This window comes from Marmota marmota, unplaced genomic scaffold, assembly GCF_001458135.2.
Source record: "Marmota marmota marmota unplaced genomic scaffold, marMar, whole genome shotgun sequence".
In the NCBI taxonomy this organism is placed as follows: Eukaryota; Metazoa; Chordata; class Mammalia; order Rodentia; family Sciuridae; genus Marmota; species Marmota marmota.
The window spans coordinates 1,660,848-1,682,814 of NW_026000243.1; the positions used below are offsets into that span (position 1 = coordinate 1,660,848).

Genomic DNA, 21,967 nt, shown 5'->3' on the forward strand with positions numbered 1-21,967 from the left:
ATTCTTTTATTATTACAAAGTGTATTCCATTGTGTGGATGTACTACAGTTTATCCACTTAATCTGCTGGTGAACATTTAGCCTGTGTTTAGTTTCAAGCTATTAACTTATGGAGCTACTGTGAACATTTGTGTGCAAGGAAATATATATGTACATATTTCTTTTCTTTTTTTGATAACTAAAAGTGGAATGGCTGGTTCCTGTAGAAGGTGTGTTTTTAATTTTCTAAGAAATTTTTATATTTTCCAGAGTGGTTGTATCTCTTTATATTTCCATCAGGAAGCCTGCAGGGACTCCAACTCTGCCATACTTTGCATGGTCTTCCCTTCAAATCTCAGTGGAAGCCTCCATGATCCCCAAACTCCAGCATCCTACATTCCCACAGAATAATCACCATGTAGATGATGCCAAGGTCTCCTGCCTGCTCATGTAATACCTGGGCCCCTTGGAATATTGGCTGCAGTGGTCTCTGAGTGCCTGCACAGTTAAGCATGGTGAAACAACTTTCTATGCCCCTCTGAGTGAGCATGGCACCCCCCAGAATCTCTTTTCAAGTGAATTTTCCCCTTCTGTGCCCTGAAGCCTATAGTTGGTATGATTTTGCAAATTCCTGAGATGCCCCTAACCATCATTTCTATTATTTCTATGCAAAGTACATAGCATCTCTTTAGGGGCTGCAATCTCTTCAAAAAGAACAACTTTTTTGACCCCAGTTTTACAAGCACTTTTCTGGTCAAACTGTAAAAGTTAGAACTTCTTTAGATCTCTTTCCTGTTCCTTATTCTCACAGTAAACCTGGCTAAAATCTGCCAGCAGTATCCATGCTACTGATTGAAATTTGTTGTCCTGAAATTTCTTCTGCCAGGTTAATTAATACATCACCTTTAAATTCAGCCTCACACAAAGTCTCAGGATATGGGCAAAATGTAGCCAAGTTCTTTGCCAGAATATAATATAAGTGGCCTCTACTCTAATTTCCAATAGTGTCCTCATTTCCTCTGAAACCTCATAAGTAAAATCTGCATTTCTGTCACCATTCTGGTCTTCTGAACTCCCCCCACTGGAATCACCCTTTAAGCTCAGCTTACATTATAAAGCTTTTTCCAGCCTGTATGTACAAACTTTTCAAAATTTCTCCCTCCAAACAGTTCCGAAGGCTTCTGAATCACATGGTCAGGTTACTCATGGCAACAACCCCACATCTTGGAACCAGTTTCTGTTTTAGTTAGCTTTTGCATTTCTGTGACCAAAAGAGCAACTTAGTGGAGTAACTTAGAGGGGGCTCATGGCTTCAGAGGTCCATGGATGGCTGACTCCTTTGATCTGGAACCAAGGTGAAGCAGCACATCATGGGAGAAAGGTCCAGCAGAGAAAAGCTGCTCAACTTATGGTGTGGTCAGGAAGCAAAGGGAGAGGAAGGACCACAGGAAGAAAAACCCTTCTAGGGAATACCCGCAATGACCCATCTCCTCCAGCCACTGCACTACATGCCTATAGTTACCACCCAGACCTTTCGAATGAGTGTGAAATGATTAGGTTATAGCTTTCACAACCCAGTCATTTCACTTTAGAGTATTCCTGCATTAATAGGAGTTTTGTGGAACACCTCATACCCAAACCATAACAGCATCTTTTCATGGGTTTATATGCCATCTGAATTTCTTTTAGAGTCTAATCAGATCTTCATTTCATTTTTTACAAAAAATGGATTGCTTATTTTCTTAAATTTTGAAAGTTTTAAAAAATATATCATGGATACAAGGCCTTTGTCAGATAAATGCTTTGTAAATATTGTCTCCCAGTATGTAGTTTGTCTTTTTGTCCTCTTAACAGTGTGTTTTGAAGAGAAGTTTAAATTTTTTTTTTTTTTTGGTGTGTGTGTGTGTGTGTGTGTGTGTGGTAGAGCTAGGGATTGAACCCAGGGCCTTGTGCATGCAAGGTAAGCACTCTACCGACTGAGCTATATCCCCATCCCCTTGTTTGAATTTTTAACAGCACTATAGGGAATTGTCTGTAACCTATATTCTAATATGGTATACAGCAGCTTCAAGTGAAGAAATGTTTGTAAGAGGTATGACTCTACTTCCTCCTTACAGATTATCTGTTCCTTTGTCATTCTCAGTTTGAAATCGTTCCTGAAGATGACCCCCAGAATGCTATTGTTGGCTCTTCTGCAGATGCTTGTCATGCAGAACTGCTCAGGACCATAAGTGCTACTAAGTAAGTTGACCAACAGCTTAAAAAGATCCCTATAGAACTTTTCTTTCAGTGTGTAGAGATCCCTTTTTAATATACAAAACTAACCTGCATCCTTCAGACATCCTAATAGCTAGAGTTTCCAGAGTATCTTTTATCATCCTGTGTATTCCTGTCACTTTTCCATTCTCAAACCTATCTCCATCTCCTTCTAAGCTCTGAAGCTAAATTTCTCCCTCTCCTGTTTAGGGGGGAATTAATGCCTAACCTGCTTCCATCTGGAGCTGACTTTTTTGGATTTTCTCATCCAACTATTCACAACCTGATTCAGAGTTGTCCAGGAGCTCGAAAATGTGTCAAGTAAGTATGGTCAAACTCATTCTGTTGAGAGAACCTCAGTAATCAGCTGACCAAGGACCTAGAGCAGCAGTTACATTGATCTACTATGTCCAAGGCATACTTGCTTCTCAATAAGAGTGCTTCATCACTGACCCTTTTAGCCTCTAGGTAGCAGAGTAGAGCCAGAAACCCCTGGACTTAATTATTACAGGTTCAATATCCTTTATCCAAAGTTCTTGGGACCAGAGGTGTTTTCAAGTATCTGCATACACACAGATATTTGGGGGATGGAACACAAGCCTAATCATAGAAGTCATTTATGTTTCACATGCACCTTACACACATAGTCTGAATGCAGTTTTATACAGTATGTTTTGTGTACCTGTGTGACCTATCACATAATAGGAGTGGAATTTTTCACTCTTGTCTTACCTGGGTACTCAGAAAGTTTCAAATTTTGGAGCATTTTGATTTCATATTTTGGAATTGGGAAGACTAACAGAATAATGTATCACTAAAGAAGCCTCCCTATTTTACTTTTTTCCCCCTTTGGCTAATATATTTTTAGATATACATAGGAGAGGCCTAAAGATCCCTTTGGAGGTAGGAATGGATTATTAGAGGCAGACAACTTTGATTTCCCTTTGATCCTGCAGTTACCAGTGGGTGAAATTTGATGTGTGCAAACCTGGAGAGGGGCAGCTACCCCAGGGACTGCCAGAGAATGATGTAGCTGTGAGTTTTGAAGCCTTTCAGAGACAGACCTTTGATGAAGAGCATAATGATCCCATTCTACCAGGTATTTTTTTCTTTTTTCTTTTTTTTAGTTTCAGGTGGATAAAATAGCTTTTTATTTATTTATATGTGGTGCTAAGGATCAAAACTTGTGCCTCACATGTGCTAGGTAAGCACTCTACCACTGAGCCACAATACCAGCACCTATCAGGTATCTTTTAACTTCTCCTTTCTGGTTTGAACATACTATCCCCTCTGCACCCATTATTGAGTATTCCATATCTCTAGGCAGTAAGTGATGTAAGCTTTCACTGATCTAACCATGAAAGGTACTGAGTCAGAGGGGAACATGAGGCCTGCTTGGATTCCCAAATTACTCACAAAAGTCACAGGAAGCACCTGTGGTCATTGCAAAAGGCAGGACATCCTGAGTGACCCTTTGTGGACCACTACAGTGTCTCATTCTATAACCTATTTAAGACCTAAGTGGAACACCAGGGGAAGGCTTCTGTACAGGGAGTAAAATTTCAAATGAAGTTAAAGAATTCACCTCATGGCCTTGGTCCTACTGATGTTACTTGGATTGCTTCCCACAAATGGGAAGATCAGTCGGGTATTCAGGCATTCAGATCATAATAGGGTTATATGTATGTAGGCAAACGACTTCATCTATTTCAGTTTTCTTCATGATAAAAGTAAACATCTGTCCTATTTTACAACCAAGGGAAAAATTGGACTGATAGATGCAAGGGTGTTAAGGAATTAAAAGGCTATTTATGTGCCTGAACACTCTCCTAAGATTCCCAAGCAGTAGTAGAATTTAAGGAATTGCTTTCTCCAGGATCCTTGGAGCTCCCTGAGCTTCAACCTGCAGCCTTTGTGTCATCTTACCAGCCGGGGTTCCTGACACAGGGACCCTTGGTGGATACTCACCTGCAGCACCTGAAGTCTCCATCACAGTGCAATCCAGTTCAATCTTCAGATTAAACAAAGAGGGATCAGAGTCCACATCATTTTCATCAGGATGGATTTTTAACTTAAACTAAAATTTAGAATATATGGAAGAAGGCAGCAGTTCAGGAGTAAAGAAGATATTATCTTGTCATAGAAGTTTCTATGGTGACAGGTTACCCTGGAAAAACTGTGTTGATTTATTTTTAGTAATAAATTTCTCTTGACAATTTTGCTCATATTTCTCTTCTTGTAATCAGGACATAATCTTTTTTGTTTAGCTCTTCCTGATATAAACTTCAGTTCCTTAAAAATCAGAGTGAAAGACTGTTCAGCTGCTATTACAAAATGCCATTGGCTGGGTAGTTTATAAACAGAAATTTATTTCTCTTAGTTGTGGAGACTGGAAATTCTTTAAGTTCAAGGTGCTGGCAGAGTCAGTGGTGAGGGCTAGCTCCCTGGTTCATAGACAGCCGTCTTGCTATAGCCTCACATCATGGAAGGGGCAAGGCAGCTATCTCGGGACCCTTTTATAAGGACACTATGCAGAATCCTTGTGACTTAATCCTCTCCCGAACACTCTAATTCCTAATATTATCTCACTGGAGGGATTAGGATTTAATTTATGATTTAATACAGATGTTGAGTCTTTAGCAGCTACTAATTTGTGAAGGAGATAAGATTCTAGCAACCTTCCACTCTTGATTTTGATCCCAGTTGAGGACTCCCAAATCCCCTAGCCCCTACAACCCAGGCTCCTGCTTTCTGCTCATGGCAGTATTGACAAACAGATCCTCTGCTTGTACTCAAGTTGCAAAGTCCAGTCCAGGATACACTCATATTTTGAACATCCTTTAAGCACTGAGCTACGTTCCCAGCCCTTTTTGTTTGTTTGTTGAGACAGGGTTTCACTAAGTTACTGAGGCTAGGAGAATGTGCTTTTAACTCAGTTGAAACCACATGATTACACACATTCAGATATAATCAGGGATTAGTTCCATCCTCATTTCACTTAACCCATCATTTTGTTTTAGCCATCTAATTATATAACTCTGCATTCTATACAACTGAATTCTTTGGACATTGCTTATATAGCCTTACTTGGAGGCTTAACTATCTCTAATGGCTACAACTCCACACTATCTATGGAATTCCTCAGCTCCCCATCCATCAGGTGCCCAGGGATGTCTGGAAATGAAAGGATCAGAAGTAAAATGGGGAAGCAGTGGTGAGAATGAATTGTTCACAAGCTGTACTTCCTGACTACCAACTGAAGACACATGAATGGGATTGGCATTTTGTAGTAATAAATGTGACCAGCAGGGGGAGGGATCAGAAGGAGCAGTGTTGAGAGCACAGCAAACTGGCCACTACAAATGAACAGCAACTGTGTGACTGAAGTTCTACAACTTTTAAAATGCAAAATAAACAGTGTAAAACTTGAATAGTAGCAAATCCAGTTGGGAGGGGATCAAAGCTGTTGAGATGTTTTAGTGTTTTATCTTGTTTCTCTGCATAAATTGCTGGAGCATATTTGCACTTATACCAAAATAATAGATGCTGCTTTTATCAAATAGCAAATGTTTTTCTATGGTATTTCAGCCTGAGTAAAACACATCCTAAAAGAGAATCTCATCTTAGAGATTTAAATTATTTTAATAAATTAGTACAAGTTTACCAGAACTGTTTTTCAAACTACAATCAACCCATTAGTTTTCATAAATTTAAAGAGTCAACACCTACTTTTTTAAAAATTAAATAGAACATATTGAAACATATCACATGGAAAAAGATTGTAACTTTGATTTCAATTATAATTGTATATATGTATTTATATAAATATTTACAAATATGTATGGGGATATGTGAAATAATATTAAATGTTTTTGCTATGTACCAAGGTTTTTTAAAAACTTGGAAAACACTGCCAAAATGTATTTAAAGTATCTTTTCATCTACCAAATTGTTAAAATATTTTTAATTTGACAACATCCAATGTCAATAAGGGGGAGGGAAAAAATACCTTGGTGGGAATGTAAATTGTTTCATCCTTTGGGAGCATTAAGCTTGTAGGTATCACAATTTTAAACATACATTTTAACCTGTTACTCATGTTAAGAACCCTAAGAAATAACTGAATGAGTGAGGTATGATGTTTGTATGTAACACTCTTCATAATATTAGTTTAACAATGCAGATTTCTAAAATATCCATATGCCTATTTTAGGAAATTGGTTAAATAAAGTATAGGGATCCACAGCTGTAATACTGTAAATTTTTATTTGCATCAGAAAATTATTTTGGTAGAATAAATTAAAAACAGATTACAAAAGAATATACTACATAGTATACAATATTTAAGCCAAACAAATCAAGTGCATGTTTACCAAAATTGCGTTTCCCTCTTGATGATCTGGGGATGATTTTTCTGTGTGCTTTTCTTCAGTAGTCCAAATTTTCTACAGTGATTACTTCATTTTCAAACAGTAAAAAGTTCTTTTCATTGGGGGAAATACACTGAATTCCTACAGAATGTTTTAAATTATTCAACCACTAAAATTCATTTACATGTGGCTTCATTAATATAAATTACCTAAACCAAATTTTTTACCCTGTGTATACCAGGTGACTGGGTGTTAAGGAACTTTGGCTTAGAGTTCCTGCCTGTGTTATGAGGAGCCACTTCAGAAACCACTCTAAATCCGAATTTCAAACCAAATAGAGCTTTATTTACCTGGCCAGGGACTATCACCCACCGTAGAGACTCAAGCTCTGTGGGAGGACAGCAGCTTCCTGGCCCAACCAAGGAGAATATAAGCACAAAAACCACAACTCAGTGACTTGCTTAGCGTCATGTAAGCTAGCCAATCACAGAAATTAAAACATTAATAAGTGGGATCTGTGGGCTCTAGGCAGGATTGGACTTTTCCAGTCAGCAAGCAAGCGATAAACAGAAGCTAAAAAAGCATTAGCTTTACGGTTCACTTGACCACAGTCCCAGGTTCAAGCAGGTGCTAGACAGTCATACACTGAACTTGAGTGGGGGTTGGCGGGAAAGAATCTACTTCAAAGTCATGTAGACCCACAAGGGCATTCAAACCCAGGATATAGCTCACTACCGCTGCATCCTGAGCAGGGTATAATTTGTGGGGTACAAAGTACGGCAATTTTTTTTATAAGAAAAGAGCTTTAGTTTCTATTTCCTAGAAATGGGTCATGCAGTTCTCTCTTCACAGGGACAGTTACAAAGAAACTAAGATGGAGTTTCTATAGTCACATCTTTTTACTCAAATGACTACAACGACCCTATTCCCGTAATCCCAGAAAGGCGGGAATTGTTGCAAATGACTAATGAGTCTCTACCAGAGCAATTGCTTTACACACTCAATACTAGTAACTTATTTGATGCCTACTTGCAACTACAGTTATCTTTTGGCCTACATACACATTTTAATCTGTCATTTTACTAATATCTATAAACTCTGGCTACAAGATCAAGTTGCTATGTTAATCTAACATTATCTGTATTAACCTTCTTGCTTATATTTATTTATAACTATACTGACACACTGACTTATCCTATGACTTAAATTCTATGTTTTACATAGGATTTAAGTCATAGGATAACATGATTTTTCTACTATTACTTAGGTTTATTCCTGATGAACTTATGTCTTCCTATCACTTATCTATGTTATCTTACCTTATTCCTATAGTCTTTAATCTATGTCTGTTGCTTATTGATTATCTATTCTATCTTGCTTTATACCTATAACCTATATCTATGACTTGTTGATTATCTTGATCAGTTCACACCAAAACAGCTGCAGGCTGCTTTCAAATTAGAATAGCCATGAGGCCGTGAGTATCAGTGCACTATGTTGGGGGTTTTTAGCCCTCCCCCCCTTTCCCTCCTTCCCTCCTGACCTGCAGGAGAGATTGGGGGAGCACGCCCAGACGCAGAGGACAATCAGACACGCCAGGGAGAACAGTCAAAGCAGGATCTCGTTTATTGAGAAAACACACACAGCTAATATAATGTACAGGAGCCAATCAGGGTAAAGGTCAGCAGGGAGAGTTCACGTGTACACCCATCCTACAGGCAGTAATGGGAGACCTGAGCTGTCCGTGAGGGCAGAAGGGTTCTGAGCCTATCCTAGAGGTGGTCCAATTTTTCATCACAACCCATGGCAATGCCTTCTGGCTAATCGCCAGGCACTCTTAGCCCCATGTAGCCCCAGGACTGGGAAGCCGGTAGCAGCCAGCAAGTTAAGTTTCCTCTGTTCTGATGCAACATGCCCCATGTTACATCATGCCCTACACACTGGGCTGGGTGAGGAGTAGATAGTAACCTGACTTTTTCTTTTGAGCCTCTCTGTAACTAGGATTGTAGTTCCCATGGGGCCAGATGCATAAGAGGTCAAAGTATAAGCATTGAGAGTTAATTTACACTAGGAAATCCTCAGAGGAGCCAAACTTCCTTGCAGAGTGCAAAAAAAATTTTTTTTTTTTTTTTTTTTTTTTTTTTTTTTTAGATCTTTTACCAAATAAAATCTTGACGTTGATAAAGCTATTCCTACTCTTTGGGATAGCACTAGAATCCCTTGAAAGGCTGATGTGGAGAAAATTGCTTATTGCATTAGTAGTATTCATTTTTTACATTAAATGGTAATTCTTTTAAGTCCATTCTTAACACAATTTGACTGATTATAAAAAGATATACATCACTAATCACAATACTTTTATTCCAAACTTGTAATCAATATAGTTTTCAAGAGCCATATATCTGTTTTTAACCAACCAGTAAGCTGCATTATGATTCTTTTTATTTATTTTTAGGTGGTGCTGAGGATCGAACCCAGGGCCCTGCCCATGCTAGGCAAATGCTCTGCCTCTGAGCCACAACCCCAACCCCATGATTCTTAATAATACATACACACAAAAGCCCTCTTACATATTTGTCTCATCCACATTATTTTTCTGTAGGATTATCATGTAGCTTTCTTTCAAGCTAACTTTTTTCTTCCAGGTGGATTATCCTTAGTTAAACTTTTACCTTTAAAAAGCCTGAGACTCAGTTTTAATTCTTATGACCTATTTGCCTCAGTTAGCTCTACTTCTATTTGTCTTAGTCCTGATTCCTCTACCCCTGCTGTAACTGTCACCATGTGCCTGCACTGAGCTCCTACCACAGCTGTTTCTCTCCATTCTTTAAGGCATACCCTTGGCACTTTCCAATATGACTGCCCAAGTTTCTGGTTGGTTTGTTTTGTTTTTTTTCTATCACATAAGGAAAAACTTTTGGAAAACAAAATTTCTCACAGAAAGAGTCAATAATCACTTGTTGGAGGTTTTGTAAAGAACACACGAAACCTGGCCTAAACGGCCTTTAAAATTTTCTTCCAACCCTGAGATTAGACAGTTTGGGAGGAAAAGTATCAAAACATTTCACTCCCAAAAAAATGAAGAAAGTGAATGACACTGAGGTTCAAATTGGTTGTAGTTCAGAATTAGCCCAAGACAGAGGCTCAGAGTAACCAGGAGACAAACACAAGCATTTGAAGTTGCCCACCAGCCATGGCACTTCTAAGAATATAAAAATAGCCACATGATAGCTGAGAACTGTTCAACAAGGCTTTCTATCAATGTCCTCATTTAAAAGTAACAGTTGTCATCATTTAAACTTCCAAACGCCAAATTCTAAAAGTCACTCTTGCATCTAATTGTCATTTGGCAATCTTGTTCTAATGTCCAGGGACCTAGTCTAAGATGAAGGCAATGAAGGGAGGAGCTGGTAGGGTACTGCTAGGGTGATATAGTGGACACTGCTTATATTCACAGGGCCATAAGGTCCAGGCATAGCGAAGAGCATCCACAGTGCCATAACAAGAATTGATATCCAAGGTCAGGGTCTGGGTTGAGAAAGTGCTCATAGGAACCGGAAGCCACTTGCATTGATGGTCACTGCAACATGAGATCTAATAAGAGTTAGAAAATAGGAATAGATCAATTAGAGTGTTTGAAGAAACTGGGAATTACTCTTTCAGACAGACTTAGTAGGGAGGGAAGGATCACGGCTTAGCTAAAACCCATTTCCTACAATAACTAGAACCTAGTCCAGGTTGAGTGTGGTTAACAAAACCACAAGTTGATAATGTAGCCCTGGCTTGAAGAGCACCTGCTTAGCATGCATGAGGCCTAAAATAAATACATGTTCATGTGATTGAATAATTTAAATCAATAAATAAAAGATCAACTTAGGAAGGCAAAGAAGCATAATCACATAAAGCATTTATGGAAGACACCCCTGAACATCCTTCTGGTGGTCCCTCTTGCGAGATGGCAAAGCAGGCAGGAATGTGAGCAAAGCAGCCCAACTGTTCCCTGGCATTCCCAGAGGAGATGCACACTGAGGAAGGGCACAAAGGAACTTTGGACACTGTGCCTTTCTTAAGTCCAAAGGCAATTCAGAAAAGGGAACATAAATTATCCAGGACCCACAGTTAAATTCTTCCCTGACCCTACTGTGTGGTTCCAGAGCCAGATAATAGGCAGACAGCCAACAACTGACAAAGAGAACTTAGAATCTATAGCTTTCTTGAGTCTCTAACTCCAACTAAACCTAGCATGGCAAGAAGCAAAGTGGGACAAGTGCTGACCAGGAATCTGAGACAGATAGATAATATAGTTAGGACTCTGGAGAAGCTGTAGCCCTAGATAAACCCATGTGTGAAGTCTAACAGTGTCTCACCTCCTCTGTTGCCATATTTTCATACACCCTCTCCTAGCCTAATGACCTCAAAATTCCCCAAGACAATCATTTAAACATTCCACCAAGGAATGCCTCTACCCTGTACCCTCAACTACTAAAGACTCCTGATTACCCTCTTTAATCAATAGCCCAATTCCACTGCAGAATGATCCTTGCTAGGTATGAGAAAAAAAATAGTCTTGTTACATTAATTCATACTAAGTTACAATTTATCAAGCTTAAGCCTTTAAAGAATGTCTGAAATTAGCATAATAAAACAAAAAAGACACCCAAGGGTGAGAGGAATTTACTGGAGCCAGAATCTCTCAATAGGTAACCCAAAAATAAAACTCTACCCTGAGAAAAAAGGGTTGCTCTGTGAGGGAAAATACAAAAAATATATATCATTTAATAGGGGCCTTGTTTTCCCTTCCTTGATTATACCATCAAAATTGCCTCTAAATTAATGAATTAATAGCTGCTTACTTTTCTCTCAGATAAGGCCAACCCCCACCCATAACTATCCAAGACCTGCCATGTGGTTACATTGTAATGAAACATGCATGTAAAGAGCTCTTGACTCCTGACAAAATGAATCCCACCGCCTTTGTTTTTCCTGCTATTCTCACCTCAAATATTTTGTCATCCTGCCTCTGCACCTGGACTTGCTGGTAATAAGTGAGGTTGAGCAGTCCCTTGTGAGCCAAGAGTTCTATATTCTCAGGCAGTGGTCCTTGAAAGATCAAATTCTTCTCACCGTAAGCCACAGCACGAGCCCCCAAGTGCAACCTATAGGCCACAGTCTCTTTATCTCGAGGGTGGATGCTATAGGATAAAGGAAAGTAGAGACCTTTGGGTTCTTAACAATAACCACATTTTTTTTTCAAAAGAGATTATACAGAGCACCTTTTAAGAAGGTAAGAATGAGTTGCCTAAACTCAGTGCTCACCAGCTGGTCACCTTAAGAGAAATGTTAAATGGAAACTATAGATGAGGCTCTGGGCTTCCTATGGGTTCAGAATCCTTGAAGCAATAGATGGCTTAGAAGGAAGGAATAAATGGAGAGAGCAAAGGCATTGGAACTAACCCAGAACAGCTATTATAAAGCTATTTCCAGTCACTAAAAGTAGTATTTTGGGACTGGGGTTGTGGCTCACTGGTTAGAGCGCTTGCCTAGCATGTGTAAGGCACTAGGCTCGATTCTCAGCACTATATATAAACAAATAAATAAATAAAGGTCCATCAATAACTAATAAAAATTTTTTTTTAAAAAAAAGTGTTTCATCTGAATCAACTGTTCATTATATTTGGTCCTCTCTAGCTTTTATTTGTTCTTTCAGTAAATATCAAGTTCCTACAACAATCTAGACTTTATGTGCTGGACTTCATTTTATATTTGAAATATCTCTGCATCCTACAGCTGGTACAGTGTGGTATTCATTGGAACTGTTCATGTTAGAATTCCATGGCCTGCTCTCACTGAAGCTAGTTGTGACCATATTATTTGGTTTGGGTTGGTTTGACCAGTACACTGTGAGCAGAAGTGACTTATGCTGCTTTTAGATGGAAGGACTTAAATGCCACTGTGAAACTTAAGGTGACTATCGAAGCACAGATCAATTTGGAACCTCTGTTTCTCTGGGTTTGTGAGTAACTACAATGAGCAAAGTCTGTTGACCTTCTTTGGACATGAAGTGTGAGCATGAAATAAATTTTTCTTGCATCAAGGTATTGAGATGTTCAGGGGGATTTTGTTATTGCAACACAACCTACCATAAATAAGTTATATATTAAGACATGTAAGCTCCAATCCTAGTCCAATCCATCCCCTCACAAGTGAACACCAGAGTGAAGGACTATAGGCAAAGAACTTTCTCCAAACAAAACAAAGAAGCACCCATACCTGCCAAAAGGTGAGTTCCTGTCACAAAGGTCCATAGCTACAGCCATGAAAGTGTTGGGCATCTTTAAGTTAGGGACAGAACCAAAATCTGCCGTTTGATGCCAGCGGATCTGAGGAAATCCATCGTCTGAGTTGTCATTAGATAAATATGAAGATAACTGGAAAGTAAAGATTTTGTTAACTTATTGCATCTGAATTTTCACTGGAGTTTTTTTCACTGGCACACTCTGCTTTTACTTTATTTGTTTGTCCAAAAGCTCATTCAACAGTGTTTACTAGTTTCTGTTGTAGTAGAGTCTTTCCAGAGATGGAAGCAATGATTCCTCTCATCTCACATATCCTTTTACAATGCAACTTGCCACACCTCTCTCAAGAGTCTTATTTCTCCTCTCATTGAATTTTGGCCAGCCCTGTGATTTGGTCTGACCACAGAATGCTGCAGAATTGATATATACCTTCTGAGTCTTTGCCCTAAGAGACCTAGCTTCTGATTGATTCTCTTGGAACCATCCACTGGCCATGGAAAAATAGTCCAGCTACCCTGTAAGACAGATTATGCAGAAAATATTATGATCTTCATGAAAGACCATGAACATAGAAAGACTCTAGTGTTCCTTCAATCTCAGCTAAGCAACTCATTATGTTAATTCTAGATCCTCCAGTCAAACTCAGCCATATTGAGTGAATCCAGCTGATATCGCTGACAAAACATGGAACAAAGAGTAATCCTGGAAATAAAATGGATATTTTAAAGTTTTGTGGTAGTTTGTTGCAAAGCAATAGGCAATTGATACATCTGTATATAATATAGGGCTAGGCCTTCTGGAGAAAAAGAAAAGCATGTGCTCTTTAGTGTATGGTACCTTCCATGAAAAACCTTATACCCACTCCATGTTGCCATGTGGCTTTGCAGTTCCTCCCTTAAGAAGAAGAATATATTTCCCCACCCCTTGAATCTGAGCTCAGCTGTGTGGTTTGCTTTGACCAATAGACAGAAGCACCAGTTAAGGTGTGATGATTCCTGGTCTCTCCAACAGACCTTGCATGGATCCACTTATGTTTCTACACTTCTACCATCATCAAGAAAAGGACATGGCTGAGTTAGCCTACTGCTCTGTGAAGAAGGATGAGAGCTATGCAACAGAGCTGCCCATCTAATCCACTCCAGCCAACTGGAGCAGAGCCACAGGGATCAGAAAGAACTCAGTGGAGCTTAGCCAATATCGCCCACCCCAGCTCCCAAACACACAAGCTATAATAGAGTAAAGATCATCCCATGCCATGAAGTTCTAAGGTAATTTGCTACAGGACAATAACTAGCTAATATAAAAACTATAGCTCTGTTGGGGAGACATATTACATAAGAAATAAATGTAAGAAATGTTAATGAACAAGAGCATAAAATACTATGGATTAAATAATAACAGTGATGGCCCAGACAGCAAGAGCTATACATTTTGAGTAGACCAAGATTATTATTACAGGAAAACATGGCCTCAGAATATGTAAGAAAAATATGAGAAGTCCCTCCAAGTAGTGCTGCTCATACATCAAATGTTAGAACCTTATAAGGAGATGTTTTGAGCGTGTACAATCTAGCAGTACTGAAATATTGGTGATGGAAAGACAAAATTGGAAGGATAACCAGGCAAGTATGTGGAAAGTTCCTACTTTATTCTGTAAGCTATTGGGAACTACTGTAGAGATAAGAGTTGTACAACATTGTAAATGTACTTTATGCCACTGAATTGAACACTTTGAAATGGTTAAAGTTACATGGATTTCAATGTTCACCTATTAACTATTGAAACTATTAAGGTAATTAAAGGACCATTTTAAAAGATTAATATAATGATTATAACAAGACTGATTAGTCAAGTAGCTACCATAATATTTATTATAGTTTATATCCTGAATATCCCTTAAAGGCCCATGTGCTAAAGACGTGGTCCCTCGCCTATGGCACTATTGGGAAGTGACAGAACCTGTTGGAGGTGGGGGTAGTAGGAGGAAGTTACTGGAGGCATGCCTTTGAGGAGATATTGGGACATGAGGTGAAAGGCTTCCTCCACCGCGTGCTTCCTGCCATGATGTACTGTGCAAAACCAAGTGGCCATGTACTGAAGTGTCTGAAACAGTAAGCTAAAACCATCCCTTCTTCCATTTAACTTATCTCAGGTATTTTTTACAGTGACAGAAAGCTGACTTACTACAACATTCTAGGCACAAAAGACAAAGGTCTAACCTAAAGGGATTCTAGTAGGAATGGGATTAAAAATGAGACAAACTGACAAAGCCATACAGCCAACTGAATATGAGGCACCAGAGAAAGGATTAAATCCATCACTTGGAATCTTTGACATCTGCTTGGGATCTAAGGCATCTCATCAAGCAGTACCAGAATACCTGCGGAATGACGTTATTCCAAAAGAAGCCTGTGAAAGATCAACAGTTCATGTAACATCAGTCATCTCATTTATTCATTAATTTTCTTAACAAAAGTTTACTGAGCCCCTACTCAATGTCAAGCATTAATAATGGCCCAGGAGACAGAGTGTCGAACAATACATAAGAATCACTTCCCATGCTTGCATTCTAGTGGGGAAGGAAAACCAATAGACATTATAAGAAAATTGTATATCATGAAAAAGTGATAAGTGCACTGGAAAAAAAATAAGGAAAAGAGGAGAGTGCACGAGTTGAACAAAGACTAGGAAGAGGTAAGAGAGGACAATATGAGGATATCTGGGTGTGTTAGGCAGAATCCTAAGATGACATGTAATGACCCATCCTTATATAACACCTTGCCCTTTGCTTTTAACCAACAGACAACCATGGCAAAAGCACTAGGAGTTTACTCCCGTGATTATGTTATGTTACATGGCAAAGTAATGGGATTCTATAAATGTAAGTAAGTTCCCTAATCAGTTGACTTCAAGGTCATCAAAAGGGAAAGTATCATGGTAAGCCTAAGTTAGTCAGGGGAGCCCTTTAAAAGAGGGTCTAAAAGTCAAGAGACTCTCTCCTGCTGACCTCCAAGAAGTAAACTACCATGAGTTGTGTAGCTTCAAAGAAATGAATTCTACCATTCTGCAGTTTTTCCCAGGAACCACTGAGATAACTAATGCATGCCTGGCCAGAGCACATATCTAATCATAAGCAAAAACATCTTACATTGTGACCTACTGTAAACCTACTTAATGATATAATAAACAATAATGTACTAATGGTGCCAGTGACCTAATGTAATCTAGTGTTGTGAATAAAACCAGCCTCTTAGACAAGCAGCCATTTTTGCCTCTGCATCTTGCCTTTGTCTCCTTTTGTTTCTTTACACCAACAGTCATGTGAGCTTGGAAGAGAACCTCAAATCTCAGATGAGATTTAGCCCTAGTTCCAGCCAACGAAAGGCACCAACCTACCCTCTCTCTCTCACCAACCATACTCTAACGATAAATCAGACCCCAAATTGGGAAACAGTTTAGTTTGGGCTAGTACCCACATTGTCTTTTGACTCCATTTCAAATCTCTGACCCCATCAGAGGCACTGCATTATAAACAGACTCTTCCACCGTCATTTTGCTCACAGAGCCCAGGAAATACCTGCCATCATCTGTATAAACTTGGCCCAATGAAGCTTTGAAGAAAAGAAGTTTTTACTTTTCAAGTGGATCCAGAAAGACTGGAAAACCTGGACAAGCTGCAACAGTAGCAGGAAGGAGGCTTGGCTATAACATGGAACTAAGGGGATATTTCAGCTCTTATTAAAATTCTCCTAAGCAAATCGGCCTTTCCATGTCAAATGATAAAGGACACTGGAGCTTCACAGTGGAATCTCATGAAAACTAGAAAAGGGAGAAAAGATCCAGTGAGTCACCCTACTTCTTCCACAAAACACCCAAAGACTGAAAATGGAGCCATGTTCACCAGCTACTGCCATGAGAATCACAGCAGCAAAGCCACCAGAAACAGTCTGCAGTAAGTAGTAGCCTGAAACTCAACAATGAGACACAAAAGTCTTTTCCCAAAATGGCAGTTTGCAGAGAATTTCTGCAGCAATTGTTTATTATTTAATTGACTGCATTACTCTGCACTGGCCACCTGGGGGCACCAGCATACTCCACACCCAGATGAATTATTGTGTTTTTCCTAATCTGAGATAAGGTAGAGCACTGTTCAGTCTCCCACTGTGATTAGTAGAAATATTGCCACTAATGAATGCACATGCCAGCCAAAGAATATGAAACTGGCCACATTAAGATTTTACAAATAACACCGCATTTTGTACTCTGTTCCTCCAAACCCCCTTTTAAAAAGCATACCCCTAAGGATCCAGGTCCTAGCCTTCTGCTCATCTTTCTCTCATGTTCTGGTAACCTCTCTACCAATAACTCTTCAATACACATGTAGCCCTGGTCTCTCCACAAAGCCAAAGGTCTGCATCTTTTAACTGTGCTCTCATTATTGCAACCATCATTTCAAACTAAATGTTTCTATAAAGCAAATTAATCCCTCCTAACAGAACAACTCCCCCCCCCCCAATTCTGATTTCTTCAAATAATAATAAACACTAAAATTATCTGGCCTATGTCAGGTTTCATGAATTAAGTTATTTAATACCTAAAATAACAAAGAGGTTCAATATCTTATTCAAAATCACAAAACTTAAGGTATTAGTGCTGGAATTTTAATCCAGGCCATCTAGCTCCAGACCCAGGCTCTGAACCATTATTTTTGTCATATTCGATATTTCCTTTTGAATATATGTGTGTGTGTGTGTGTAGATATGTGTGTATATATATGTGTGTGTATATATATATACACACATATATATACATATTTTTTAAAGAAATATATATTTTTATATTTCCAGTTTTCCGCGAGTAACCAACATATTTCTGTTAGTGATGATAAAATTAAAGCCTGGAGGTTAAGAACTTCTAAACTAAAAAACATAAAGGGGACCTCAGTGACATGTTATATTTCTAGCACCTCACAGTTATTTAATTAGTATTTAATACATACTTTTGGTTTGAATTACTCAAATCATGTTCAAATTACCACATACATAGACTAAGAGAGAAAAAATACAGTAATACAGAACTGGTAGCAGGAGCTGCTGTTTGGAAAATGAGAATCTTGTTTCAAAGTCAAAACAAATGTAAGAAAAAAGGAATAATCACAAAAGCATTTTAAGTGGAAAGAAGGTCTATAAAAAATCTTTACTCAAAAACGAAGGAGGACAGGCCTCAGTGGCACACACTTGTAATCCTAGCAACTCAGGAGGCTGAAGCAGGAGGACCACAGGTTTAAGGCCAGCCTCAGCAAATTAGTGAGACCCTTTCTCAAAAAATAAAAAGGGACTAGGAATGTAGCTCAGTGGTAGAGTACCTCTAAATTCAATCCCCATAACCACAACAAAATGGATGGAGATACAATAAATCAGGACAAGGTGGAGGAGATGGGAGAATGGTAAGAAGAAAAGTGTTTGTGGGATTCAGGGAGGCAAATGTGTAAACTATATATGTCTCATTCATATTGTAAATCTATCTCTGCTACTGCACTGTAAGAGCTTGTTTTCATAACACTTTATGTGTTTAATTTCCTATGTTCCAAAAAAGCCAGAACTACCACCCTTCTAAAACATCAGATCTTGGGTCTTAATGAACAGTTAATACAAGTTAATTATGAATTTGGTCAAATATATTTATTCCTTTTCCAAGACTGAAAGCAAATATTTCTAAACTAGTTACCTCTAATCAAAAATATGGTTTGTCTTGATTTTCTCATTTCGTGTGTTAAGACATTATTAAATGAGTGCCAACCAACTAGATACTAGGAATATAATAAATGTGATCCAGGAAAATATGGCTATGTGCACAACTTATATGCAAGTAAAAATAAGAAAGAGAAGTAGAGGGTACTAAGAGAACACATTATATGGGGGAGGAAATCCAACACCAGACTTTGGAGAGTCACAGAAGGTTACTAACTAATATCTAGGCTAAGGCCTAAAGAATGGTTAAAATTAGCAAGGAAAACATGGGAAAGAAATGCTGTTCCAGGCAAGAAACATGGACAATGTCTATGAGTAGAGAGAGTGGCACGTTCTGGAGGGTAGAATAGACAATAGCAAGTAAGGGAGGATATAAAGATCCCATGTAAGATGCTAAACGTAAAAATTTATATTCATAAATTTCTACAGAAAAATGGGGATATTATCAAAACCTTATAAATGCGTAGCTTTTGACCCAGGAGTTTCATTTCTGGGAATTTATCTTATGGAAATAATTAAGCTATAAGGAATCAGCTACAAAGAAAACAAATATGCCACTACTTATAAAAAGCAAAACATTGAAAACAACCTAAGTAAGAACCTATCTATTAAGAACTCATCAAATATATCAGAATTAATTCTACTGTTATCTGTAAATAAAAAGAACAAATAAAAAGTTTTTACAAAGGAAAAAAAAAAAAAAAAGAACTCATCAAACCCAGGTCCAGTGTCCCATGCCTGTAAAATCCCAGCTACTCAGGAAACTAAAGCAGGAGGATCATAAGTTCAAGACTAACCTGGGCAATTTACTGAGACCCTGTCCAAAAATAAAATAAAAAGGGCTGGGGATGTAGCTTAGTGGTAGAGCACCCCTGGGTTCAATACCACTAAAGTATAAAAAATTTTAAAAAGAACTCAGTAAATACATTACAATACAACCATATATCAGAATATTCTGCAATCGTTATAAATTGTGTGAAAGATTAATATTTGTTGACATTAAAAATGGTCACAGCACATTAAGATAAAAAGCAAGATAGGATATAATATTGTGGAATGGATCCTCTTTCAAAACTATGAGCAGAAAATCAAGTCAGCTTATCTTTAGATTATAGAATTCTCACTGATTTTAGCTTTTCTTTTTTCTTTTTTTGCTTATCTCTTTAATAGTTTTTCAGAGAACCTTTTTTAATAATAAAAATATATCAGTTGCTTATTGATTTTTTCAAAAAGATTGTCTCATCAACGAACTCATGAATTAAGCCTTAATTCAGTTCTAGTACTGGCACACTATGAGGGGGGGAAAAGGAATATGAATTCCAGGAAGAGAGCTAAATAGCACATCCTACACCAATGCTCATAAACCCTCTTCCTCTCAATACATACCTGGACAAATCCAAATGGGAAGAAACGTTCTGTCTGCCCCTGGGAGCCATGATGGAAGGTTTGGCGCCAGTCTTCAATGAGTGCAGGGAACGTGCAATTGTATAGGTCCCTATTATAATTCATATTGGACTCCCCTAAAAAAGCAGCCAAAGTCGTGAAAGGAGTCTGGAGTAGAATTAAGAATGGCTTACATTACTGCCCTTCCCCTATCCTTGCCTTGAGAAAGTAGCCTTCCCACAGTGCTTAGGAGTGGCCTTGTGACCTTTCTAGCCAATGAGGCCTCAGCAAAAGTGATGTGGGCAAAAACTTGAAAAGTGCTTCAGCTTTGGGCTTCACTCTCTTAAAGCAACTGGACCCCTGAAATTACTATGCAAATAATAAATGAACCGGCTTGTGAAGGAAGAAAGGCCACCTGAGAACCTGGTGCCCAGCAGATAGCCCCAGTCAACAGATCTGAGAAAGAGGCCTGCCAGGTATGTAAGATATGTAAGAAAGATATGTAAGAAAGCTCAGGGGGAATTAGCTGAAGCAACCCAGACAAAAGAATTACACTGCTAACCCAGAAAATTGTGAACTAAATAGAATTGCAAAATTATTGTATTAGGCCACTAAATTCTAGGATGGTTTGTTACACAGCAAAAGCTAGTTATATGATGGACAATCAACAGAGCACTCACCCTGGTACCATATCACCCCTTTCAGAGTCATATTTTGTAGCGGATGGATCATGGCATTCCAGAGAACAGAGTGCTCACTGGGACCAGTTACAGAATCCTGTGGAATGGGCCTATAATCAATGAGAAATACATATGTCACCAGAAAGCTAGTGATTAATCACATGATGATCCCTAAGCTAGGCATCTATCCACTTCCACATGGGACAAACTTCTGATGAAAGCAACATACAAGTAAATTGGTTATTCAGTTTCACTTGAAAACATGTAATTAGTCTTTGAATTTCACCTCCAGGTTCTTCCTAGGTTAAGGGTGTCTTTCTATGAGTTCAGAGTGGCCATACCAGTTTCCAGATGAGATGAGTGAAACCAGAAGGGAGAAGTGATTCCCTGTGAGTTTCTCACACAGGCAACAAGTTTATCTACTACTCAATGGATGAAGACTTAGATTGATTTAAACTTTTTGCTTTTATAAGCAATGCTATGATCATCTTCCTTTTAGCTTAATCATTGCATGCATGCTTAATTATTTCCTTAAGATAAATTTCCAGAAATGAAATTGCTGGGTCAAAAAACATTTAAAAAAAAAAAAACTTTGAACAGTCTCAAATTTCCTTATAAAAAAATGTATGTGAATTTATCTTCAAGTAGCTGAATATACCCACTTATCCACAACCTTATCCTTCCCAGCCCCAGAGGTCTATAAGGCCTAGACTTCAGACCACCACCACCCCCACCATGTGCTAGATCTGATCCTTCCTCCTATTCTACTAGAGGTCATTCTTTCTGCCCAAAGCTAATGTCTTCACTCTCCCTCAGGCAAGCTTTTACTCAAACCCTATCAAGAACAAAGTCCATCCTCCTCCCAGAGTGACTCAGCCAGTGTCCAGGACAACATGTCACATCCTGCTCATTTCCATGTTGGCATTAGTATCAGGATTTTTATTAACTAGCCCTTTCTCCCCTATACATTCTGTCTGATCCAGATTTTCCTACATGGGCTTTCAAAGTCAGTATTAACATAGTTTTTGGTACATCTTCATTCATTTGTTCCTACACTGTTTTATTCTCCAGGAAATAGAGCCTAATGGTTAGAAGCACACACTGGAGCCAGAATGTGCCACTTACTAATCATGTCCATAAGCAAGTTCCTAAACTTCTCTGAGACTTCATCTTTATCCATAGGATGTTAATAGTATTCTACACTTCAAGGAGTTGCTCTGAGTACTAAGTGAATTAATATATATAAAGTACTTA

The 21,967-nt window shown here is 38.5% G+C and overlaps 2 protein-coding genes across 3 annotated transcripts in view; one reads left to right on the top strand and one right to left on the bottom strand.

Moving 5' to 3' along the window:
- Window positions 1-6,486, top strand: part of Tbrg1 (transforming growth factor beta regulator 1) — a 9,917-nt gene extending 3,431 nt beyond the window's left edge. The window contains exons 3-6 of the mRNA XM_048796132.1: window positions 2,076-2,219; window positions 2,445-2,555; window positions 3,191-3,333; window positions 4,111-6,486. Of these exons, the coding sequence (XP_048652089.1) occupies window positions 2,076-2,219; window positions 2,445-2,555; window positions 3,191-3,333; window positions 4,111-4,256 (544 nt within the window). The 3' untranslated portion in view covers window positions 4,257-6,486. The remainder of the gene's footprint in view (window positions 1-2,075; window positions 2,220-2,444; window positions 2,556-3,190; window positions 3,334-4,110) is intronic.
- Siae (sialic acid acetylesterase) overlaps window positions 6,482-21,967 on the bottom strand; it is a 35,615-nt gene continuing 20,129 nt past the window's right edge. For both annotated transcript variants that reach the window (XM_015498984.2, XM_048796125.1), the window contains exons 6-10: window positions 20,714-20,823; window positions 20,037-20,170; window positions 12,875-13,032; window positions 11,601-11,796; window positions 6,482-10,198 (exon numbers count right to left, since the gene is read on the bottom strand). In XM_015498984.2, coding sequence (XP_015354470.1) covers window positions 9,980-10,198; window positions 11,601-11,796; window positions 12,875-13,032; window positions 20,037-20,170; window positions 20,714-20,823 — 817 coding nt within the window. In that variant the 3' untranslated portion in view covers window positions 6,482-9,979. The remainder of the gene's footprint in view (window positions 10,199-11,600; window positions 11,797-12,874; window positions 13,033-20,036; window positions 20,171-20,713; window positions 20,824-21,967) is intronic.